The sequence below is a fragment of the Cyprinodon tularosa genome, unplaced genomic scaffold, assembly GCF_016077235.1.
Source record: "Cyprinodon tularosa strain WSP-4 unplaced genomic scaffold, ASM1607723v1 ctg20, whole genome shotgun sequence".
Classification (NCBI taxonomy): domain Eukaryota; kingdom Metazoa; phylum Chordata; class Actinopteri; order Cyprinodontiformes; family Cyprinodontidae; genus Cyprinodon; species Cyprinodon tularosa.
The window spans coordinates 189,390-216,173 of record NW_024038734.1 but is presented as its reverse complement, the minus strand read 5'-3'; the positions used below and the strand labels follow the sequence as shown (position 1 = coordinate 216,173).

Here is a 26,784-nt window from a genome sequence, read left to right as displayed (position 1 = left end):
GGGTGGCGGGTCTTTTAAAAAATCTTCCACAATACCTTTAAGGTGTAGTTAGGTGTACAACAATATTGCACATGAATTAGGCGACATGTCACAAAAGACACTTTTGAACAGGTGAACTAGATCCTTTAATCTTTTTGATACAGGATTCCCTGTTTTTGGTGCGTTGCATCACACAAGCATCAAGATATAACGCCCCTCTGAAGCACATGGAGGGGATTTTGTTTGGAGGAAATACCAACATTCACCTAAGGGTGATTTATGGTTTATCCTGTCAGTTACATACATTTATTGTGTGAATTCCATTATATAAATGCATCTTATACTTCTGATACTTCCGTGATGTTTACTGCAGCTTCATCATGATGGAGGAAAAATGGCCTGGGTCTGTCCATGTCTCACGGACCTGTTCCCCCCTGGAACCTGTTGGATTCAGGAAGAATAACTTTGCAAATAAATAGAAATTGAGCCTGCACACGAAAGAGGTTTTAGCAGCTACAGTACTGCAGGAGCGGAAGGAGAAGCCCAACCCAACTTCAAGCTTTCCTCCTTCAATGAACCCCCTCCTGCAGCCGTCTTTTATTAACAGAGCATAGCACATGATTACAAAACAGTATTTGTTCTGACACAACAATTGATCAGTTCATAAAGACAAGATGCTCCATCAGAATGACAAGGCAAGATGGTCTCCTGACTGCATCACAAGACACAATGCAGCAGGCAGGATGGTCTCCTGAGTGCAAAAATGTTTCATAAGCACACAATTTTATAATCATCATTGATTAAACCTGACATTTCCCTCCTCTTGTGCATAGAAACATTAGCATATAGCACTTCTAAAGAGATTTTTATTACACACATCATAAATGCATTGCAGATAGGGAATTCAGTAATCAAAGATCAATATGCAAAAAACAAAAATATGAAAAGGATTAAAATGTAAAACTTAAGCAAAAATTTAAGATTTATTAAGAATGTAAAAACTTCAAAAATCTGTCCCTTGAGTAGGCAAAACCTCTCCAATAGAGGAAAATTCCTACCCGACCCTTCCCGAGGAAGCGATCATTATCCCTGTAACAGATTACACAGTTGCCACCATATCATCAGTATCGGCATCAGCATCTTGGCGGAGTTGAACATAAGTTACAGCTGAATACTGGATTAGAGTGGATCCTATCATTCTATGAATCATTGACTAGAGATATGGTATTAAGCAACAAATACAAAGGAAAAATATGAAAAACAATCCTACAAATGGTAAAGCTATCTTCATCAGCACCTGCCACCATGATCCCATGGTGAACCAACTTGTCCATGGTGCTGGACTTGCACCAGAAGTGTGATGGTCAAGATACCTCTTTAAATCTTCAACTCATCCAGAGTAGTCTGTATGAGTACAAACATAACAGTCCGTTTTATTCAAACCTTCAGCAACGTGCTTGGAATGTTGCCATCTCATATTGGCACCACAAGAAGGACTTGCTGTGGATCCATCAAAAACAATTCTGGTTTTTCCTTTGTTTCTGGCACTCAGTTTGAGTCCCTAGGAACACCAGTTCAACGGTCATCACCAGGCAGCAAAACCACTTTGGTTTTTCAGATCTTTGCCAGTCCGTCCAAGGAAACACCCACTAACCGGACTCTAAAAGACTGGGTTAGGTTGGTCCCTTCACCAGCGTTGAGACGAGTGGTCCTAAAAAAACCAAACCCCTTTGAAGCTGGACTTCACCACAGATCTATACCTTAGTCGTGGGGTCCCTGTGAAGGTAACTGGACTTGTTGCTGACGAAAATCTTTAATCAGCTTACAATGACTTTGGTGGATTCAAGTCTCTCTTTCCTGGATCTCTTCACAGTGGTTGGAGTTGTTAGTTGCACAATGTAGAGTCCTTCACACCTCGGAGCTGCCCAATTTTCCCTTTTGATGATTTTAATCAGCACTCGGTCTCCAGCTTCAGGCCTTCCTGTGGGAAAAACAAAAGGAGCATTGGGCAGATTACATGTTCTTTGAACAGTTCTGTATCTGAAAACTTCAGAATTCGCTTAGTAAATGGGTCAATGTTCTTTTCCTTTCTCTTCTGCCCATGGTTGCCCTTCCCATAAGGGTAGAACAAAAGGTTTCCCATACACTAGTTTAAAAAGGGGTCAGACCATCAGATATGGGAGTAATCCTCATGAGTAGTTTTACTAAATACAAACACTCTGGCCATGGCTTTCCTGTTTCTGCCATGAATTTTCTCAATCTGTTTTTAACCTCTCCATTAGCTCGTTCCACCAATTCTGCACTCTGTGGATGGTAGGAACAGTGATGTTTTAAGGTTATGTTTAAATGTTTAGACATTAGTGATACCACTTCATTCACAAAATGTGTTCCATTATCACTTTGTAGGATTTTTTGGATACCATGCTCAGGTATGCTATGTTTACACAACGCTTTTGCTACGGTCAGTACATTTGCATGTTTTGTGGAAACAATTTCTACCCATTTAGAAAAATTGTCCACTAAGACTAGGCAGTACTTGTACTGTCCACTTAGGGTCAGCTCAATGTAGTCCATGCTAATTATTTCAACTGGAGCTGTACCTCTTGGCACCTGTCCTCACTTAGTTATCTCATTTCCTTGTGAACTGTATTTACAACATGCAAAAATTTTAAAAGTAGTAGTAGTTACACACCTGTGTGTGTGTTAGTATACTATATTCATCATAACTCCCCCCTGTTTGAGACATGATAATTTCATGGATCAAAAATAGCTGCTGGTTTTGATCAGAATCAGAATCAGAAATACTTGAATAAATCCAGAGGGAATATACTTTTATTACACGCTTCGGTTACAGCTTTCTATTTATATACACACATCCAACTACACAATACAATAAAGAATAAGAATATGGGGGAACTGTTGCTTACACGAGTCCCCTTTAACCCTTAAAAGTAAGACACTACAGGTATGAGCGTATCACCATGAGAATGTAACAACACAGAGCTCATATAACTTGCTTAACCACCAACTATTTGGATGCACGGTTTTTGATAAGTTTACAAAGCTAAGACAGTTGCTGAGAAAAGTTCTACATTCAGCTTTGTGAATTGCTGTCTGCTTCTCTGACATAGCTATTAGTGTGTCATAAAAAAAATAAAAAACTTAAGAAAAGCTAAGTTTCTTTATAATGTGGAATCTAAGCCCTACAGTAATTGCACAATTCTAAAAAGACATTCTTGTAGCTTTTTACCTTCTTTTGAAATAACATGGCCCAAACAACAAACTTATTTCTGCACCCGCTAAAAATTTTATAACTAGTTTTATAGTTTCCTTTGCTTCACATTTTAGCAGATATTGTTTTATCCTTGGCCTATATTAGGAACTATTTCAACTTAATCTATAGTTGTCAACAGTCCTACATCAATTCTTCTTGTAGACCACAAAGTATTTGGGATCTCTTTGAAATCATTTTCATCAAATTGTGATAGCAAAGAATGCTGAGTTATTTTAACAAATGCTAAATCTTGAACCCAAGCTTCTGTATTAAACAGAATTTTATAAGGCTGCTTGCATAGTTCTGTGTTAGGGCTATAAAGCCAGCCTTGTTTGTGTGGTGCGGACATGGATAGAAATCAGATACGCCTTCTGCAGCTTCTAAACGCAGGCATGTGTCTCTCCACTGCTCTTCACTGGTCTTAACCAATGACAAATGATTTACCCATGATAAGCAGTACATTCCTTACATCTGTGTAGCAAGCATAACAGTAACTGCCCCTAAGAACCCCCATCTGTGTACATAATTTGTGTAACCATTATAGTAATGTCTTGTTTCAGAAACTGTTTTGCAAACTTTTCATCTGGGGTAAAGCACAAATTCATAGCGGTCTACTGTTCAACTAACAGAGCTGCATCCTGTGGATCTGACTATGTGCTTCTAGCATAGTGCATCTAAACACAAGAAGATTTTGTTGAAACGATATTTATATGTTCTCCACATTCAGCCTTCATGCCCCCCTGTTTGAGAAAAATTGCTTAATTTTCCCATCAATTCCCATCCAAACAGATTAATGGGGTGAGTATTACTACAAAAACATGCAACCTTTTTCCTGTTTGAAGGTTGACATACATTCCTAGGATGTTTGATTATTTGCTGATTTTACAAAAATAAGCCTTTTGGATGGTTTTAGTCCTACATTATCTTTAATGCAAATTTTACAGGCTCCTGAATCGCATATAAGTCTAACTGCCTGTCCATTAATTGCTAGAACTATTCATGTTTTTGGGAATGAGCCTGAATGTATCACATGTGTGTCAGCTGCATCTGAACTCTGCTGTCATAAAATCTGTGCAGCTCCTCACTGACATGCATTTGTCTGTAGGAACCAAGACTAATTGCAATTTCCTTAACAGACCTCTGCCTGATAGATTGACTGGACTTTCTTGGCTTAACACAAAATCCACCGTGAATCCCTCTTCATCAGTGACCAATTGTTCTATTTCATCCCTACTGACCACCAGCCCCTCACTTGAGCCCAATTATGGTCCAAATTACACTTCATAGCTGTTTCTATGTTTTAGCTTGCACAATCCACTTATTTAATCCCTCTAATTTTTTTATTCCCTGTAGGTAGCTTGCATGACTAAAATAATTTTCTTGTGGGTTTATTAATTTTACATTTTGGTTCCGAAATTATAGTTTTGGAGACCCTGCAGACGCATTAGGAAGGCTGTCAATTAGAACAATGCTGCAGTCATCGCTCCAATGACATCCCCCCTGCGCTTGTGCAGATTTAAGCTGTCTCCCTCTAAACTGTGTTTCATTATCTTTTGGACACACAAACAACTTAAAAAAACCACAAACATAACTTTAAAGACAGAAACACGTAACATTAAAACCGGACAAACACAACATTAGATCTATTTATTTAGTTTGTAATAATAACATATCTATTTTGCGCATGTATTATATCAACAACTCGCCATTTGGAGCTAATTTATTTATTTATACTTTTACTTCTACTTCTACAAGTATTTTAAATTACTTGTATCAATCTGACACAAACTTTTTCATCCCCTTTATGATCTCTACACTCTTTTTGAATCCATCCTTTTTAATTCTGTTACCTCCCTGGCTCACTTTAATTCTATTATGTTATCATTTAGTTCTTATTATTTTATTTTTGGAATAGAGGCGTCCCTCAAACCCATTTTTTTTTTACCAAACTATATATTCAAGTGTTTATTTTTTGTTGGATTCTGAGTTTCTACAAACTTCTAATCGTAGATTCTAAATTATCTCTAATTTTATTTTGACCTTTACCCATTTTAAAGAATTTAGTCCAGTACAAACACCTAGGGTATTCTACACACTGGATTTTTATTCAGCAAGACAGCACCCAAACACTGTTGTGGTAATTTCTGCTTCTACCTTTTCAGGTGAGAAATTCTTGCCTCTGCATCCACAAGAGTTGTACTGTATTAACCCCTGCTGTTTTAGTATGAAACAACAAAACCTGAAAGGTTTGATTGTTTCCTCACACACTCTCACACAGTCACACACACCAGATATCCAGATCCCAGATCTGTCAACAAAACTTGGTTTCGTCAAATATCTCTGCTGCAGCTGCACCTTACTTAACTGTGTTATTATCTCAAAAGAACACAGAGGGTCCCAGACCCAATACGCACAGAATACCGATCCCAGATCTATCACAACAAAACCCTGTTTGTCAAATATTCTTGCGACTACAACCAGTTATAGCTTTCATATGGTCCCAGACCAACTTTTGATCAAAAGCTTTAGGCCTACCCTTTCGCTGCGCAGATTCAGTCCTCTGGGAGTCGTCACCAGGATGCCCAGGGCAGGGCTGGACCAACCTATGGGCCCCGTCCAGCGAAGGGAGGACGGCTGTCGACAGATTCTTGGCCTTGGTCCCACACGGTCCTGGACAATTGGATCTTGACTCCCGGGTTTTCGGCACCAAAAATGTTGGATTCAGGAAGAATAACTTTGCAAATAAATAGAAATTGAGCCTGCACACGAAAGAGGTTTTAGCAGCTACAGTACTGCAGGAGCGGAAGGAGAAGCCCAACCCAACTTCAAGCTTTCCTCCTTCAATGAACCCCCTCCTGCAGCCGTCTTTTATTAACAGAGCATAGCACATGATTACAAAACAGTATTTGTTCTGACACAACAATTGATCAGTTCATAAAGACAAGATGCTCCATCAGAATGACAAGGCAAGATGGTCTCCTGACTGCATCACAAGACACAATGCAGCAGGCAGGATGGTCTCCTGAGTGCAAAAATGTTTCATAAGCACACAATTTTATAATCATCATTGATTAAACCTGACAAACCCTTCTAAAATAGGCATCCTTTTCTTTAAAATAAGGCTAAGCCCGACTTTCTCTTGTATCCTGACATTTCTGATGTTGGCTTTTGTGAACTAGGCCTCATGCTCTTTAATGTTTATTCCTTATAAAAACACATGCATGCACAGCAAGGTAAGAAAAAGAAACTTAAGATATACTAACAAAGCTGTTAGGCATGGTGTGGAATTCATTATGGTTTGAGATTATTTACTGATTCTTTTACTTTGGCCGAGAGCAGTTTACTATTAATGTTACCCTCAGCACCACTGTGACGAACTCTAAATGACATATAACTCCAGTACTTAAAACATTTTGTTTATGCAACTGCAGGGTGACAGTGAAATGTATGAATGAAGAAAAAACTTGTAACAGTAAAGCATAGAGAGAGCATCATCCTGGTTCTGCATTGATTTGCCACAAGAATTAAAGTAAGATGTCATTCATACTGGTGATATGATAGGTGTGGAGTTGTCTTAGTCTTTAATCCTGTCTCGCTCATCTCAGGACCAAGGGGCGGTAAAATCAGTCCTGGTTTTCACGGACTTAATAATACCCTCACCTACTGTTGCAAATGAAAAAATTTTCTTGCTGTGGATCAGCGACAAACCTTCTAAAACATTTTGGTATAAAGTAATCATGGAAGAATTTTTACCTTCAGTCTTTGTTCTTTCAGCTCCTTGTTCTCTCTGACTCCCTTTTAAACAGCGTTGTTGCAGACTAACAATAATTAATTTTATTCTCTGATGTACTTTCTGTTAATTATGATTATTTTTGCACTTACCGCTAATACAGTTAATACAAGCATGAAATTTAAAATTGGAGTATTACATCAGGCCAATATAAAACATTTCATTACTGAAATGCGTATTCATTCACAATGCTTAATGCCTGCTGAGTTTATAATCAAACAAACAAGCCTCATCAGAAAGCATTTTCTAATTGATTAAATAAATAAATAAATAATAATAATAATAAAATAAATAACCATAGTCCTCAACATAATAGCAAATTCACAAGGTTTTTGGAAGGATCTTTTGTCTAATTTCTACATTTTTGCATCAATAGTCGCAGAAAAAAAAGGTTAGGTATCAGCTATTGACAATTTGAACAATAAGGTTTTTCACTGATGTAAGAGAATTGGTATGTTAAGGTAAACATCCAACAGAAACAGATGAGTTGTTTAAGTGAATTATAAACCTGAATATAGTGGCACATACAGAGGACTGTTTAGAACTACTTCAGCAGCACAGCATTGATCACAAAACGTTTTTTTTTTCCTTTCACACAGCCTTTAATTTAAACTATCTTATTTAAAAAGTAAATGTAAAAGTTGAATCGACAACGCAGTTATAATTTCTTAAGCTAAATGTGAACATAAGCAGCAATTTATTGTCAAATAAGATATAAAGAAAGGCTCCATTTTCGTTAAATGTTCCTTACAACATTGTAACCCAACAACTCAACATGTTTCTTGCATAATTTTGGTTACATTTTGTTTCAAAAACAGGTTTGCTGTGTTTAGGATCTTTTTTTTTCTCAAAAGTCTAAGATCTAAACATGGACCTGAAATATCAAGCTACGCTACCTTTAAAGATAAGCATCAGTATTTTGGTAATTTTTCTTTATTTTTCTGACTTGGCCTCTAGTCAGAAAAATGAACCACTGTACTTGTTTAAGTATTTCCCTCCTCTTTATACGATCAATGTCTAACCTGCGTTGGTCCATCAGTATTGTCATTATTCCTGAAAAATCTAGTTTATATTTTGCCATGATTTCTAACTTTGATCCTCTTTCCTTATTGCCTTTTTTCAATAAATTAGAAATAAACACGGAAAGTGTAGTGTTCTGCAGGGATCAGTTCTTGGTTCTTTGATATCTTCTTTCTAGGATATTCTTTTAGTTGGTCTTATTCTGTGTGAATATCATCTATAACATTCATAAAGATGATAACTAATTGTTTGTAACTTTTGAAACTCACCAACTGAAAGGTCTTTCTGTCTTTATCCATGTACATTACTGGCTCTATGGCAGTTTTCAAATTTTAAACCATAAATAAGATGAAGACCTTGAATAACAATAGCTCCATTTTGAAATCAACCAGGCACTTGCTTTTTGCCTATTTTAGAAAAGATGAATTAAAAAATTCAAGGATAAGAGACCAGTGCATCCTGGCTTCACTTTCTCCACAAAGGCCAGGCCACGATCCACTGCTGTTGCCACGTTAAGTCAGGTTAAAGAATTCAAGCTAAATGCAGGTTTGCGGCTTTTTTCAAGAGACCATGAAGATTGATCACAGATTAATTGATTCAGCAAATAAAAGCAGATCAACTGAGTCCCTAAACAACATGAATTACAGATTCTCAAACCATTTCCATGAACTAAAAACATAATTTAAAAATGTCATAGAATCCCAGGTGCTTCATGAAAGCCAGTTGCAGTTCAAAATTATATCAAACAGTGGATTTGATTTATTATTGTTTTATTCCCAAAAATTAATTGCAGCAGAAAATCTGGATCTTAACTTAAACAAAAGGAGGAATATTGTAGAAGGTAGATTAGAGGATCTCTAATCTCTAATACCTTCATCACAATAGTTGATTAAAGATCTTTATGTTAAACTAAACACAGCATTGAACAAAAACAATGTCTAAATAGAAAATTATAAAGTTATAATGGTATAGGCTACAATACTAATGTTAACATAAATAAATTAAGTCACTATATAACATATTTGTGGCTTTTAATGTAGCCCCAACATTCAGATAAGGAAACAGAATCACGGGGTAAATTCATTGGTTTCTGATCGGTGTCCCAGCTGACTGAACAGATGCCGTACCAGCAGTGATTAAGCCTGACATTACAGATGTGGATGCTGTTTTTTTCTGGGAGAAACAGTTGGTTTTATCTGAATTTTTTCTTTTTCCCAATGTTCCTCCCACCTTAATAATTCAATTCGATTCAATTTATTTGTATAGCGCCAATTCAACCAGATCATACAGTCAAATTGATTCAAAGTTTTCTATCTAAGGAAAACCAGTTGATTGCATTGACTTAAATGCAATCCCTCACACTAAGCATGCTTGTAGCGACAGTGGAGAGGAAAAACTCCCTTTTAAAAGGAAGAAACCTCCAGCAGAACCAATATACTTTAAAAAACAACAACAAACACATACCAGCTAACTTTGTTAGACTAATGTTTTGTAAATTAGATTAAATGAAAATATTACTAGTCACTTCAGGAAATTATTTGTAAGAACGATGCCTCATGTTTCTTCACAGAAGTAATGTGCAAAAGTTAAACAGCAGCTTTTTAAGTCACGTTTTGAAATCCTGTCAGTCTGTAGTTTGGGGATCTGCAGGAAATCTCCTTTATTCTGAATATTTCAATCTAAAAAGTTTATTTTAGACTTTTAGACTTTCAGACTTTTTAGAGAATGTTTGAAAACCAACAGCATAAGTTATTGTAAGCTCCCAATATGTACAATTTACCAAAAGTATTGATTTCTTGAATAAATTAGATCCTGCTCGAGCTTCTGATTTGAAAATATCAACTAAATGAAACTAAGGAATTTTGTTTGACATGATCAAAACAGAACCGTTGCTGAGCTTAATGTACCACTTCAAAGTAGTTCAGCAAAGAGGAGTTTGGCCCAAAGGCCCGTGGATGTAAACTTCGCTGAGCTAGAAAGAGCTTCACTTGCTCCACATCCTTCCTATTATAGCTGCTATGTGGAGATGTGGTCTGTTTCCTGACCCGAGGATGGGCCGGATGGAGTGCTGGCACTTCAAGGACGGGTCCTTGAGTTCTTGGATGCCTCTCCGGAGGCAGCAAGATTATTTAACTCCGATCGTTTCATCTGACACAGCAGAGACATCCGAGCTGTCTTTCATAAGGGCCTCTGTTGCTGCCGTCTGGATGTAAACAGTGTCTTATTAGTTTGAGCATTAAAACTTCTCTTTCCTGAACATTATCTGTTTTATATCCTTAATGAGACTTGGTAAGTCCCAAAGCCAAAGCTTGGTTCCTCTACCGTCATGACTCCGTCATGTTTATTTTCCTTCGAAGCCAAGGGCGCTCCAGGGCTGAAACTAAGGGAAACATTTTAATTACAACCATTCAGTCTCAACATTGTGTTTTATGAACAGAGAGGTAGGTTGCCTTCAGGGGTCTAGAGGGAAACACATGCCCACAATAACACGCTGAGATCCTCTGACTCTGTTATTCCACACAGTCCAGATTCTTCATAGCCTACAATGACAACATATTCACCTCTCTGAAAATATTTGGCTCTCTTTCACCTCATCGTTGATGCAATTTGATGGATGTACAAGGACTCCCCAGCTCTGAGGGAACTGTTGGGAAAAACCCTGGGGTCAACCATACCTTTATTTTTGTTGTAACAGTCTCCAATCTTTAAGTGGAGGCACAGCACATAATTGATTTGCAGCACACTCCTGGCGCTGGTCAGTAAAGATGTGTGGGATGGAATTACACCGGCTTAAACTGGCATCTCACTTCTACTCTATGAAAGGTTTGACCGCCCTCAGGAGCTTCTGCAAGATCTCACTGTTATAGAAAAAGCACACAGAGCTGCACCTGACACTCCATTTCCAAAGTGCACAACTCTGCTACCCTGTTTGACTTATTTCTAGTCTTGAGTGTACATAGGTTTTCAATTTGCAAAGATCTCTATCCGTGAAATAAAGCAGAGCTGACAGCAGCTCATAGGGGGGCCCGTTTGTTGTGCTCTTGGTTGAGGATATTCCTTCACACTCTGAAGACTCCCCTGAGGTGATGGATGTGTGGGTGGAGTGGGGTTAACGGGATTTGGACAAGCCTGGAAGATCTCCATACAGTTCATCAAAGGCACCTTTAAATCCCACTCTCTGAATGAATAATTGCAGGATTTTAATAAAAACAGCCACTCCCGAAACTCAGAAAGAATTCATGTTCTTCTTGTATGAGCATTAAATTCATGGCTGAAATTTGAGTTCAACTGATAAGTACACTGCTCAAAAAATAAAGGGAACACTTAAATAACACGTCCTAGATCTGAATGAAATGTTCTCATTGAATACTTTGTTATGTTCTGAGTTGAATGTGCTGAAAACAACACACACACAAATCATCAATGGAAATAAAATTTATTAACATTCTACTGACTGATCCAACTTTGATGTAATGTCCTTAACAACAGGTGGAACTGAGGCTCAGTATTGTGTGTGGCCCCTACACATGTGTATGACCTTTCTACAATGCCTGGGCATGCTCCTGATGAAGTGATTTCCTGATGGATCTGCTTCCAGACCTGGGCTAAAACATCCGCCAACTCCTGGATAGTATGTGATGCAATGTGGTGGGACTGTCCGTAGCTTCAATGCCTTCTTCTTAAGGAACTGCTGACACGCTCAGCCACATCTAACATTGTCCTGCATTAGCAGGAACCCAGGGCTAACTGCACCAGAATATGGACTCACAAAGCATCTGAGGATCTCATCTCGGTAACCTAATTGCAGTCCACCCCGCACCATTACTGACCCGCTGCCAAACAGGTCACGCTGAAGGATGTTGCAGGCAGCAGATCGTCCTCCACTGTGTATCCAGACTCTGTGATGTACGTTGCATGTGCTCAGTGTGACACTGCTTTCATCTGTGAAGAGCATAGGGTGGCAGCAGCTAATTTGCCAATGCTGGTGTTCTCTAGCAAATGCCAGGCATCCTGGACATCTGTGGACAACGGCCCCTCAGACCATCCTCATTGAGTTGGTTTCTAACTGCTTTTGCAAACACATGCATATTTGTGGTCTGCTGGAAATCCTTTTGCAGGGCTCTGGCAGTGCTCATCCTGTTCCTCCTTGCACAGAGGCAGAAGTAGTGTCCTTCTGCTGGGTTGTTACCCTCCTACGACCTCCACAACGGTTCCTGGTGTACTGGCCTGCCTCCTAGTAGTGCTTTCGGCTTCTGGACACTACGCTGACAGACACAGCAACCTTGCCACAGCTACCATTGATGTTCCCTTACATGAGCCACTTTTGTTGGTTGCAGAGTCCATCTCATGCTACCACTAGCTTAAAAGCACCACCAACATTCAAAAATGGCCAAACACCAGCCAGAAAGCATATAGGTACTGAGAAGTGATCTGTGGTCCCCTCCTGCATTTGCACACCATCATGTGTCATTTATTGTGTGCTGCTTCCCAAGTGGACAGTTCAATTTCATAGAAATTTGATGAGTTATATCCTCATGTTTATGTCTTCCCCTTATTTTTTTCCACCTGTGTATTTTTGGAAGAATGTTGCACATTCGTAGGAAATATAAGATTCCTTTTTTTTTTTTTTTTTTACAATAAAAGAAAAGCTGTGATGAACTTCAAATACTTACATAATCTGCTTGTGGGTTATTTTATGTCAGAATAAAAACATATTTTCTTTGAAGGTCTCAAAAGATGGTTAGAACTGCGGAATTTTAGAATCAGTCGGATAATAATAGTCTCTTTTCTACCAGGAAAGAGGCCAAAGACTGCAGAGGAAAATGAAGCTTTAGTAGATGAGACTAAAACTCAACTTTCTGACCCACAAGTAAAATACTTTAATGCACATTACCCTGAAGGTTTAAGCATGGTAGTGGCAGCATCATGATGTAGAGATCCTTTTCTTTCTGAGAGGGAAAGATGCTGATCAAACTTCACTAGCCTTGATGTAATCAGACAGACCTTGAAGATGTATTATGTAGGTATGCATGTATGTATGTATGTAATAGTGTAAACTATCTATATTTATCACTGTATATTACTTTGACACCAATGTCTTAAAACTTTCAGCAGATAATAGAAACATTAGAATACAAAATAGACTAGAAAATCTCTTTATTGTCCCAAAAGGGGGATATTATGGTGTAACAGCAGCAAAGCAACAGGCCTTATAGTAACACAACTATAGACATGGACTCTCTTTTTGGCATCAAGATCAAGACGGTTATTCTTATTGCCAAATCGCCAGACAGGACACCGTTAAAAAAGGAATGTATTTAGTATCACACTGCAAAAAACGTACCAAAAAAAAAAAAAAAGTAAACTTTTCTTAAAATAAACATGTTTGCCATTAATTTGAGCAGTTAAATAAGAAAAGCTACTAACGGAATGAGTATTTTTGCCCTTATAAAAATAATTAAATATTACATTCTTGAAATAAGACAATAGAGGTAATGTTTTCTCTTATTTAAAATGTAAATAATCTTAATTTACTGGTAGATTGTCAAATGAGTGGCTGGCCTTTCAAGGTCAACACCTTAACTGAACTAAAACCAATACGGAACCAGTAGGAAAACCTGGAAATAGATTTTACATCAGTTGCATCACAGCTCTAGACAAAATAATTTATAATTTGCAGATAGAATGAAAGGTGTTTCTCCAATGCGTTACAATGAACTGGTCTGTCAAATAAAAACCCAGTGAACATAAATTGTTGTTTTGTTTTTTGAAAAAGTTCAGTGATAAGAATTAATGACCTATAGAGTATTTTAAACATGTCTTGGATCTGATATGCTGCTTCTCTCTATATTAGGGTAGCCTATTTGTTGGCACTTCCTGTTGAGGGGAGGGAGGGGGGCTGAAATTCCCACAGCATCAGGATTACCTGCCAAGCTATTTAGATGCCAGAGCTCCTCCACATGCCTTAAACCTCTAAACAAAATCAATCTCAGCTGTTGTGCACCGAGATGAAACCAGCAGCAGCGCAGCCCTCAGTGCGCAATAATGAGACCTTTACTGTCTCCACAGTGCGCGTAACCGTGCAGGTCTCCACAGAGAAAGAGACGGATAGGATACTGCAGGAAGGAAATTTGTCATGGGTGTTAGTGTGAATCCCCCCCGTCTCTCTTTACACACCTCCCTTCTCCCACACTCCTCCAAATCAGCTTGTTTTATGAACTGAGTGGGTGGGTGCGCTTCAGTCACGAGCAAAGGAAGGGGAAATCCTTGTAAATCCCATTCAGTGCCTTGTGCATCCTTTTGGCAAAAAATAGAGTTTTTATTCTTTTTTTTCCACATGTCCTCTCGTTTCTCAGAACTTTTGGGTTTCCTAACCAGAACCAGTCCGTTTCCACGCATAGACTGACCGAGGTTCACCTGAGCGCGCGCGCCTCCCCACCCCGCCTCCCTCCCTCCTCTCACAATCACGGATTTTTTGTAATTTACCAACCAAAAGAAAAACTTTCACACACTTTTCAGCGGCGTTAACAGCAAGCAATCCCATCAAGCCTGTGCAATTCTGGACTAGAGATCTGGAGATGAAGACAGATTTTACGCTTTTCTGCCGGATTTGGATTGGAGTAGCGTGCGCCTCAGGTGAGAGACTTCAGTATCAGTAGGTCTGAAAGTTTGGAATACTTCAGCTGGTAGTTTCTTCCATGATATTGACTTTTTTTATGACTTTTTGCTAGCCTGACGTAGTCCTACTCAATTCTAGTCAGAATTCTGAGAGAAAAAAAAGTCAGAATTCTGAGATTAAAGTCAGAATTCTGAGATTAAAGTCAGAATTCTGAGAAAAAAGTCAGAATTCTGAGGGAAAAAATCAGAATTCTGACTTTAATCTCAGAATTCTGAGAAAAAAAATCAGAATTCTGAGATTAAAGTCAGAATTCTGAGGGAAAAAATCAGAATTCTGACTTTAATGTCAGAATTCTGAGGAAAAAAAAAATCAGAATTCTGAGAAAAAAGTCAGAATTCTGAGGAAAAAAATCAGAATTCTGACTTTAATCTCAGAATTCTGAGAAAAAAAATCAGAATTCTGAGATTAAAGTCAGAATTCTGAGAAAAAAGTCAGAATTATGACTTTTTACCATGTTAAACTGAAATAAAATTTAAAAATCAATTCAGTGGCCCTAATCCTCTTCCGTACATCTCCATACTTGGATTTTGATAATAAAATGTAAACTTTTCCTTTATTGGTCAGACTACAATTAAAAAATTAGTTTTGGGATTCAACTATTTAAAAAAATAAAGTATAGGGATTTGTGAATTTACTGTCAAAAGATAGGTAAACTTAACTGTATAAGCAAATAAAAATTTCATAAAGCAAAAGATCATTCATATGACAGTTTAATCCAGAGGTGTACAGCAAGGCATATATGTTTACATGTTAATTTACTTTTTAAAAATGATTTATTTAGAAAGAATATATCAAAGTAGTGAAATTGTACTGTAAATAACCTGAACATATTAAGGGCTTTATCAAGTCTGAGGACTCTGAAGTGCTTTGCATCACACGCATCCTTCATTTACACACTGGTGGTGGCAAGCTGCAATATAGCCACAGCTGTCCTGGGGCAGACTAACAGGAGGCCCTCTGACCACCAACTGTAGGAAACTGGGTGGTGTTTTTCCAAAAGACAGAACCACTTAGCTTCTAAACCCAGAGTAACGTGAAGTAAGTGATTCATCATCAAACTGTTTACATGCCACCTTTTTATGGAGTTTGATGCAATTTCAATAGAAAAAAATGTGCATTGAGTGTGGCACATTCACCTTGAAAAAACACAAAAACATTTGAAAAGTTCATTACGATTTCAGTTTTATTTTTAATATTTTCCTTCTTTGTAAAAATGGATTAACAAATCAGATTGGGGGGAAAAAACTGACATTTATCTAAAATTAAACTGATTAGAATCTAGAAGATGTTGTTCAAAATTATGTTGAAACTTAACTAAAGCGTGTTTTAACTGATAAAAATATAGAATTTCTCATCATATACATTAACTAAAATTCAAACAATTTCATAATGAGGGAATAGTTAATTTTATTCTAATAGCTTGTTTATCTGTGTTATTTTCAAGCTGATGTGGTACATTTACAGTCAAATATTTGTTTACATTGAAAATCTTTTAAAAGAGACCCTTGAATAACTTTTATAGACTCTGACTGTTGTTCCTTCGAGATGAAATGTAAGCAAACTGAGCAAAACAAGTCTGCATGCATACAGGACCTATGGGAAGGCGTTATGATGTGTTTGAAAGAAATTAAGCTGACAGTGATTTATGTTTCTAAAAGTCAAAGGGGTAAATGATAGCAGGGTTTGTTGTGGGACTTTTAAGGGATCTTTAATGTTTTGTATGTAGGTCACGTTTTAGGAGGCACATTTAGCAGGAAGACAGCCCACTGATCTGCACCAGACCCAATTGGGGGAATGGGAGGTGGGTTGAGGGTTCAGATCTGTTCATATACTCCAGAAGTAGAAGTCTGATCTGCATTCATGTGGTCATTGTTGTGCTCCAGTGGAAAATGCATGTAAGGCTGTATGTAATGTAAAACACATTCCTCCTGCTCACCCCTTTGACTTACTTCTCTGCTTTACATTACGAGTGTTTGCAGCTTTGCTGAATGTTGAGTTGTGGATCTGTGATTGTTGTTTAACAGCCGTTCATAAAGAACAGATGAAGCAGGACTCCGGCTCCTTTCATCGCTATCTGGGAGCTGCTGTGTTGGCTTGGATGTTTGCATCCAGAGCAGAAACAAATAAACCCAGGCCTCACTTACAGTTAAAGTTATGACTCTATCTGATCTGATGATTTTATGATGCGGTGCAACATTTCAACTCTCATTAGTATTCATCCATTTTTGGTTTGAACACAAAAAAGACATCCTTCATATATTCTAACAATGATCTCACAGAAGAACAAAAACAAAAGGAAGGAATAAAGAATATTATTTCTGTTAAAGCACCTTTTAAAAGGACTCTGAATATATAGACTTACACCTTATTGTGAAGCAGAAGTAGAAGAATACATTAATTAAAAAGGTTTTGTCTGCATTTCTGTTCAGCCCCACTGAGATGCAAAGGCAAGTAAAAATCTTTGGGAGAACAACTGTCTCAGCTTTGCATATGAATAAACTATTTATTTATTTTGTTTTGACATTTTTTTTCTAAGGTAGCTTAGATACTCTCATACATTTTCATCCAGTTAGACTCATGAATAAGCTTGGATCTGAGCTGCGACATTATTGCTCGGGCTACATGTTGAGAATTGTTGTCCGGTTGGATGATGATCTTTTATCCCATTTCAAACTGTTAAATCAGTCCTTAAGTGTTTGTCTTTCAGGTCCGATCTGAATTTAACTCTGTCTTCCAGAGAACATTGACCAGCTTCCATGCTCCTGCTCTCTAAAAACATTTAAGTTTTCGACTTATAAACTTAATAAAGTGTGATCAACTTGTTTCAAATTATTTTACCAATTGAAGCATTTCATTTTTGTTGAAGGAGTATGGTGCTGGAGAAAAGCCTCTCCTCCACAGCATCATACTGCCACTACTATGTTTCAACTCAACAACACCGTAACAAACAGGCACGTCTTGGTTCTGTTTAACTAGAACACCTTAAACCACATGACCCTTTCACCGCCTGCATAAAGCATTAGGTGAAAATGAATCATCTTGTGATGCTCACTAGTGTTCATTGAAGCCGTCACAGTATAGCTTTATTTATACTGAGATAGAGGCGATTTCAAAGGCCAGATTAGCAGAATAATTTCATCAGAAACAATTTAAAATGGATCAGATAACCTTGGATATAATGCCAAAATATTGTTTTTTGAAAAAGAACAGCTTGTACTGCAGCCAATTGTTGAAATTGTATCAATATAAACAGCTTTCCTGGGAAATAAAAAAGAGCATCAATAAAATATGGCTCCTTTACAGCTGCTCTATTTACTTTTACATTTTCAGAAAAACTCGGTTGCATTATGGGCCAGCCTCCTGCGCTGTGATTGGTTGGTTCTGTTTTAGACTCAAGAACACTGAGTTTGGCAACCAGGCTATGATAAAGCCTGTTAAAATATTAAACATTAAAACAATCACTCTGATTAGTGAAGAATAATGCGATTTGGTTTTTAGTTTTTCATCTCTGCAAGTTTAATGCCATCCTTAAGAAATTATAAATTTATGAAGTTTGATTAACTTCATTCAATTACTTTTTACCAATTGAAACAGTTAATCTTAGTTGAAGGTGTATTTTCTTTTTAGCGTATGCTGAAGAAATGCCCCTCCTCCTCAGCATCATACTGCCACTACTATGTTTCACCTGGACAACACCTTAACCTAACAAAAAGGTACATCTCGGTTCCGTACCAGAACACCTTAAACCACATGACCTCTTCACTGCCTACATGAAGCAATAAGTGAAAATGGTTAATCTTTTGATGCTCACTAGTGTTCATTGAAGCTGTCGCAGTATATCTTTATTTATCCTATAAAATTACTCCATTTATTGTTTAGATGACTTCTGTTTGTTTTAATAGAGTTAGCAGAGGAGATTAACAATACAGTTATCAGATTGTCAAAACTATTGAAAACGAAATGTTAACCTTTTCGTCCCAGTTAATAATAACATGACTTTTTGCCGATTGATGAAATAAAATCCTAATAAAAAGTGATGTCACAAAGTGTGACAATGAACGGTGGAGGCAAAGCATGTAAGAGAGGGACATTGCATTGCAGGAATTAAATGCCTCAACTCAGTTGAGAGAATCAGAATGGAAAAGAGGGAGAAAGCAGATTGAAAACCTAGCAGATCAGATCATCTTTTAAAGCGGAGAGGAGATACTTTCTATGTAGCTGCTGCAAAAAACAAAAGATACAACCGGAACCATTTGGAAAAGTCCTTCAATCAACGCTTCAAATATTCAGGTTCCCAAACTGCTAAAGAAGTTTGGGAGTTATTATGTGGAGATCTGAGAATCTATGGCTAAAACTGATTGTTTTATCTCCTCACAGTTATTTTGCAGCCAAATTACTCCTTTATAATAATGATAGTAATAATAATGTTTGTAGGTGTATAAGAAAACCTTGTAAATTTATGTGAAAAAATAATATTTATTAGATATACTTTGAAAAATAAAGTTGAGCTATTTTAAACTGAAATAATGATGTTTACTCAATACTACGTCTACCGCCACTTGAAGAGATCATCCCAGAAATCTGACACCCCACCCCGGGTGTGATTTTAGCTGTCGACTCATAGATGTTGAGTTTTTACTGGCCAACAATAACCTCAGTGCTGATTTCAGAATTCAACCTCAGGACTCAAAGGAGCAAACTTATCATGCCAGACATACAATATTTTCTTCCTTCAGCTGGAGAGCAGCTCAGATGGGCTGGGAATGCTGCTGCTGCTGCACCCTGTGGGAAGGTTTTTCTGCTGGAAAGCCCAAATAAACAGGGGGTCTGGTGTCTCCATTATCTCTACCAGAAGGTTCAGAAAACCTCTGGGCCTTTGGATACATGGTCATCTTATTAAAGCAACAAAAAAAACAGCTCTCCCAACACTAGGAATCTACAGGGGAAAGCCTGAAATATGTCCAAGTAGGTGTAATAAGTGATAAAAGCAATCTGTGGGGTTCAAAACTGATAACTCCTTGATTTCAGCATATTTTTTAAACCATTCAGATCAGTGGCCCTATGCAGGATATGGCTAAAGTCTCAGGGAGATAAAATACTTTGACTTGTGATTTATGAGTTAGAATTAAGATAATTGACATGAAAAAATTATGATAATAAAAAAGGAGATTAGGTGGAGCAATCAAAAATAAGAGTTAAATAAAGCTCTCTATGGGACATATATGAGGTTAATTGACTTAACAACTCAAGCAAAAATTTTATTTTATGAGTGGAAAAGTATTTAAGATGTAATTGTTTTGACAGTGAGGGAAAGCAGAAGTCATAAAAGACCTACGAGCAGAAATGAATGATGACAGAACTATTGCAGAGGAAAACATAACAGAGCTTCCAAACTGAACTCATTATAAATGATAATAAATTGGTTTTGACATTGGTAGTGTCAAAACAACCAGATGAGTTAAATAAATAGTTCTGCACATAATCCTTTTTAATATATGTAACTGATTTGATCTCCTCTAAAGACCTTATATTCTGATTAAAAGATTTGCTGTGCTCAGTGGTGGGTTATTCCCCAGGAAAGCTGCTTTCTCTCACAAACTGTAACCTTTTTATGATTATATAATTTTTAAAAATCGCAAAAAAATTGGTTTTGGAAATGTTAAACTTATTGGATTAAGCATGACTGGCCAGCCAGAGTAATTTTGCCGTTTATTGAGCATATTAGTCGGAACAGGAGTAGGTAGAGCCTGATTTTAAGGGTGGGATTAGCAGAATCATCGAAAACAGTTTAAAAAGGATCAGATAACGCCGCATGTGATGCAAAAATATAGTTTTTTAGACAGAGAAAAGCTCTTATTGAAGCCAATTGTTGAGATTTTATCAATATAAACAACTCTTCTTGGAAATAATAAATCATCAATAAAATGTTGCTCCATTGCAGTTGCTCAATTCACTGTTGCACTTTCAGAAAAACTCAGCTGCATTATGGGCAAGCCTCCCGTGCTGTGATTTGTCAGTTCAATTCAGGCTAGGATTAAGCCTAACATTTTTTTTCTTATCTCTAATTAGTGAAGAATATTTCTAATTGTTTACGCCTTCCTTTATAAAGCAAACATTACAACTTATTTTAAGACAAATATGAAGTTTCTAACTAATTTTAATCTACATCAGTTATTTGTTTTGCATCACATCAATTTAATATTCTGCTTATCAAGAAAAACAAAGGATTTTCTAATCAACAAACATTCAAAGTGAGCAGAAGAAAATTTCCTCCACTGGTTGTTTTCCATTATATGTTTTTTACATCTAACTTATTAAAGTGTCATTATCAAACCTTTGATTGCTGTGAGCTGTGTGGCTGTTCAAGGGGGAAATAAAGCTCATAATCATGGAAACCTAAAGAAAAACAAAAATAGATAAAGCTCATAATCCTTGGGTTTGATTCCTGGCCCGTAGTTTGCATATTCTCCCTGAGCATGTGTGTCTTCTTTCCTGGTACTCCGGCTTCCTCCCACAGTCCAAAAACATGACGTTTAGGTTAATTAGCTTCTCTAAATTCTCTTTAGGTGTGGGTGTTTGTGTGAATGGTTGTTTGTCTCTGTGTTGCCCTGCAATAGACTGGCAACCTGTCCAGGGTGTACCCTGCCTCTCACCCATAGACAGCTGGAGATAGGAACCAGCACCCCTTGTAGCCCCAGCAGGGATAAGCATGACGGAAAATGAATGGATGATATGCCAGACATTTGCATTGAGTCCTTTTGAGTAAAACTCTGTTTAAAACCTTTTTCATCTCCTGTAAAAATGGGCAACATTTCTGCAGATTTCTTTTTTAAGTAGATCAAGTCTGGACTTTTACTGGGTCATCCTATAACATAAATAATTTATCTAAACCCTTCTATCGTAATGCTGCCTTTATGTTTTAGCTTGTTTTTCAGCTGGAAGCTGAACCACCAACACAGTCTTACTGTTCTGCTACCTTTAACGTGATATTTTTCCAGGATTCCCCTTTATTCAGCTTCATCCATCCCCCATCAAACCTAATAAACTTCTCTGAGCTGCTAAAGAAAAGCATCCTGACAGAATAAATCTGCCATCCTCATGTTTCACAGCAGGGATGTCGGGTTTATAGATCGCCTCTGACCAGATCATCACCATGCTTGCTGTGTCCTCTTCATGGTTTGTGGCAAACTTGAAACAGGACACCTACAGCTGTCTCGGAAAAATAGCTGTTTTCTTGCTAATCTGCTGCAGTGTATGAGTAATAGTAAAGCGGCTTTGGTTTTGTGTAGATTTAGGGTTATCTATGTTTAAAGTGGGCTGAATAAAAGTGCATTTTACACTTATTATTTGTTTTTTTTTTGTAAGAAACTGTGAAACGACACTTCTCTTCCAATAATAAGTTGTTTTTAGTGTCATAAAATGCCACTAAAGTGCTTTTTTAAGTTTATAGAAGTTCTGATTGTAATTCATCTGATTTTGTTTGACTAGGTGAGAGTAAGTCCAGCAAATTTGAGCCAAATTCATAAAGTTGTCCCTTTTTATTGATACTACCAGAGTACAGACAAGTTGAGTTGGTTATTACAGTCTGCTTAGAATGCTGATCTGCTCAGTCTGAATCTTCTTTCTTTCTTATTTTAGTTCCCCTTAGATATCATAGTCTTTATCATCTATTATTCTTTCATTTAACAATGTTTTTGTTTTATTCATGCAGATTAGATGCATCTAAGTTGGTTTTGACCAGAGCATTCCGCCTGTTTTTCTCTCTAAACCGACTGTTTACCTGTATTCAATCAAATGGCCTTCAGCATGATTTGTCAGTACAAGTTGAATTAGTACCAGACCTCATGTGTCAAAGAGAAAACTTCCAGCAGCAGAATAACTTCATTTACAGTGTTTCAAACCTGTTGAGGAAATGTGTTTGTTCCTAGCAATGCGAGAGGTTGACCTCACATTGTTTCCTGCTGACTGCAAACATTTACTGGATACAAACAGGTTGATGCAGACATTTTGTCTCCTGACTCTGAAACTTTTTACAGAACTTAATTAAACTTTGAATCCAAAACTGTTTTCATGATTCAGGGTGAAACACGCAATCAAAATCACCCAAAAAAAAAATGTTATTTTCCCATAAAAGTTGTCTCTGCAAGAACATGCATGTTTATTTGTCTATCATCCCTTCTGCCAGACATTTCAGTACTCTATGTCTGAAGACAAGCCTATCCCCATCAGGAGGGTACTTGGCTGGAGCAGAATGGATGTAAAAAAACAAAGTTGTAGGAGCTTGTTTCTGTACAATGCTCCAAAAACACTCAGTGTATGTGGAGATCCAGACCTCGCAAACAGAAGGTGAAATAACAGTGAGGCTTCCCAGAAGTGCTCTGTACAACCAGTTTTGCCTGGTTTGTACCGTTCTGGGAATTAAAATTCAGCCAGTAATCTAAAAAGCAGGGAGAAGGTGAAAGAAAATTATAACTTTTAACACCTGGACATATAATTGTTCTTTCTCTCTATGAAATCAAAGTAAGCGATTTGAAAGAACAAAATTTTCACAGTTCCCAGTTAACAGTAATAATGACTCTGCCTTTTAATATCTGACTCCAGATGTAAATTATGACAAACATGTATCCGTATCTTTAAGAGACAAACACAGACCGTTTCTCAATTCACTAGAACGCGAGTACGGACTTTTGTCCTCGCCAAGTATGTTCTTGAGAAGAACACAGGAAAGTATGGAGAACGGGAGCACGCAGCATAAATATGGCTCAATTGCAACAGAACTGATGACATCACCACATGCCCATTTCACCTCCTGTTATTAATAGTCTCTAGATAATAATAAATTATTACTTTTTAATTTAGTGGGGGAATAGTAATTTACAGTTAGATAAACACAAATCAAATGAACATTTTGCCAAATAAAACAAAAAACTTGCCATCAGAGCCAGCAGTACTTCACACACAGCTATGCCGAGAGAGGGCTGCTGCAGACATGCCGAGGTCAGCCCTGGCTGCTGTTAGCCCCGGAGGTCCTCTCAACTTCGTAAATAAAAAAAAAGCGAATTAAATCGGTAAATGGACCATATAGTGACTCTTTAAAATATAATATTTTCACCTCAAATGATCCTAAAACGCACTTTTATTGAACAACAGCAACAGAAAAGAGAACTTTTAACTTTCAGTGGAGCATTCCTTTGAAAGCTGCTGTTGCAGCAGTGCATGCTGGGACAGCTGTCAATCTAAAGAATGGACAAATCTGCTCTGATGCATGCTGGGTAAATAGGGAGGGGCGAGAACAATATCCGGGGACTTTGGGCGTTTCTCAATATGCATTCTTGAGCGTTCTCGTGTCCTCGTGACACGTCATCAGCCTCAGCCCGAGTACCGTTCCAATTCTCGAGAACGCCAGATCGAGAACGCAACAAATCCCCGGATGTTGTTCTCGCCCCGCCCTCTTTATCGAGCATGCATCAGAGCAGACTTGTGCGTTCTTCATACTGACCGCTTCCCCAGAATGCCCCGCGGCCGCAGCTTGATTCGAGACAGCGCTCACAGTGTTAAGTTAAACATTCCCTTTTCTGCTGCTGTTGGTCTTCAAAAGTACGTTTTGAAATCGTTTGAGGCGATAACATTATACATTGAAGCCTCCCTGTGTGGCCTGTTTACAGAGTTAGTGCGAAATAAAAAAAAAAGTCCGACGTTGAGCAGACCAGAGTGACCAGCAGACCTCCGAGGGTAATCGCAGCCAGGGCTAAATTTACCCCGTCTGTAGTGCACTTCTCTCGGTCTAGTTATGTGTGAACTACCGCTCGTTCTGATGGCGGTTTTTTGCGGTTCGGTAATTTTTTAAAATGTTTTTTAAGCTTTAGAAATTAAAAATATTGTTTTCAAAATGTTTTGTGTAGGGAATAAATAGTTTTGACTGTTAAAGAAATGCTAAAGAACGTTGCATGTGATGACGTCACGAGTACGCTTCTGTTCCAATACACATACGTGCTTGCGTGCTCGCGTTCTCGTGAAGTCCGATCTTCCTGCGTTCTCGCCAAGAACGGACTTCAAGAGAACGCGAGTAATACTCGCGTTCTCGTGAATTGAGAAACGCCCTTTGTCTATTCTCGGTCTGCTGTTCTTGTGAATTGGAACAGTACTAAGGCTGAGGATGATGACGTTTCACGAGCACATGAGAACACACAAGTACACATATTGAGAGATTCCTAGCGGCTGTGGCAAGTTACACATCCTACAAACAGGAAGCCTGGGTTCGTATCCCAGCTGGAGGGAATGAGCTGCCAGAGTTAGTAGGGTGTCGATGTGGCCTTAAGTGAGACCCTTCAAGCTAATTCCTGTTTTTGGGAGCGGTGGCCTAGTGGTTAGGGCTTTACGCTTGGAATCCAGAGGTTCTGAGTTCAAGCCCCACTCCCACAGAATGCCACTCTGGGTCCCTGAGCAAGACCCTTAACCCCACATCTCTCCCTGGGCACTGCACAATGGAAGCCCACTGCTCCCCAAGGAGATGGGTTTGATGTAGAGAGTTCATTTCGTTGGTCTGTACTTGTAACAGTCTAATGACCATAAAATGCTGGAGAATAAAAAATTTGTAAATTCTTATATTCAAAGATAATGTCCCTCAAACAACTTGTCTTTAAGTAGGTCCTTGTTTTTGCTTTTTTATTCTTTACATTAAAAAAAGACACCGACATGTTTGAATGCCTCTGAGCGTTAATCTATAGATTTTTCTTTTTATGCCTTCTGTTTACTGCTCAGTTTATTTTTTAAGTCGGTCTGAACTTTCATTTTGTAGTAAACGTGTTTTGAATGTTGTTTTTGTTGCCTGGCCCTTAAAAGACCCATTAACAGGAAAGATGATTCATTATACATAAAAATCGCTTGTATGTTAAAGCCTTCAGGAGAGTTATAAAAGACAATTGACTGAATAAACAGTAATCTGAAGCTGTAGATTTGCTGCATGAATTGATTTTCCTTCATGGCATTCAGTCTTTCACCAACATGAGCCCATAAAGTCATTTATTGCATTTGGTATAGGTAGACTCTTGAGGAACGTTTTATGGAGGAGTGATCTCCGTACTCATGATCGTAAACTGAGTCTTGAGGCACATATGCTATAATAAAGTCGATGCAACACTTAAAGGTGACTTTGTTGCTTAGAAACGTTAATCTTTTAGTGCACTTTTCTCCATAGTATTCAGTGCTCCACACTGTGCCACAGTGCAGCCAAATGGGCATATTCAAGGACTTTCAGCATGGAGATTGCATATTCTCCCTGGGTTTTTCAGCTTTCTCCCATAGTCCAAAAATATAACTATTGGGCTAATAATCGGTGACTCTAAATGACTCGTAGGTGCTAGTGCATGCACACATGGTTGTGTCTCTGTGTTGCCTATCTAAGGTGTACCGTTTCTTATGCCTAAAGACTGCTGGAGATAAGGCACCCACTCCCCATGATCCTGATTGACAAGCGGTAAAAGATGGATGGATGGATTACTAGACTCAGCCTCAAGAGCACTTTTAAGATCCAGCTCAGTCTTAGAGAGCTGTGTGTGCTTTAAGTATATATAACTGATCTCTCTGTACCTGTTGCTTGGATTTCAAGGTGGGTTCATATCCATGGGAAAAAGTTTATTGGCAAAGCCTGAGGAAATTGCTCGCTTTCCTCCCTTCAGGTATTCAATACTATAATAGTTGACCCTGTACTCCCTAGTTTGCCTTGTTTTCTTCAGTATGTGAGGCTTCCGCACTGAAGTAGCTCACCAGGAGATCTGCGGCACGAACTCGAAGGCAGTAGGCTGTTTTTCATTGGCTGAGATGCAAACAAAGTTAGATTTATTTAAAACACTAATATAGGGACAACATATAGAAATGCTGAAGCTAGGGGGGTAAAGAATAAAATATTGGTGCATATCATTACAAATCTTTCTGATGCTTTTATTTTGTTTATATATCGAAATTAAAATTAGATGCTACTGATCGAAATTCAGAAATGTATGTCATGGTATAAATTCTGGCCATATGGTCCAGCCCTCGTTG

At 38.0% G+C, this 26,784-nt stretch overlaps 1 protein-coding gene across 1 annotated transcript in view; it reads left to right on the top strand.

Moving 5' to 3' along the window:
• The first annotated feature begins 14,303 nt into the window (after nucleotides 1–14,303).
• The window catches only part of flt4 (fms related receptor tyrosine kinase 4), an 87,005-nt gene continuing 74,524 nt past the window's right edge, over nucleotides 14,304–26,784 (top strand). The window contains 1 exon segment of the mRNA XM_038284568.1: nucleotides 14,304–14,699. Within this exon segment, the coding sequence (XP_038140496.1) occupies nucleotides 14,642–14,699 (58 nt within the window). The 5' untranslated portion in view covers nucleotides 14,304–14,641.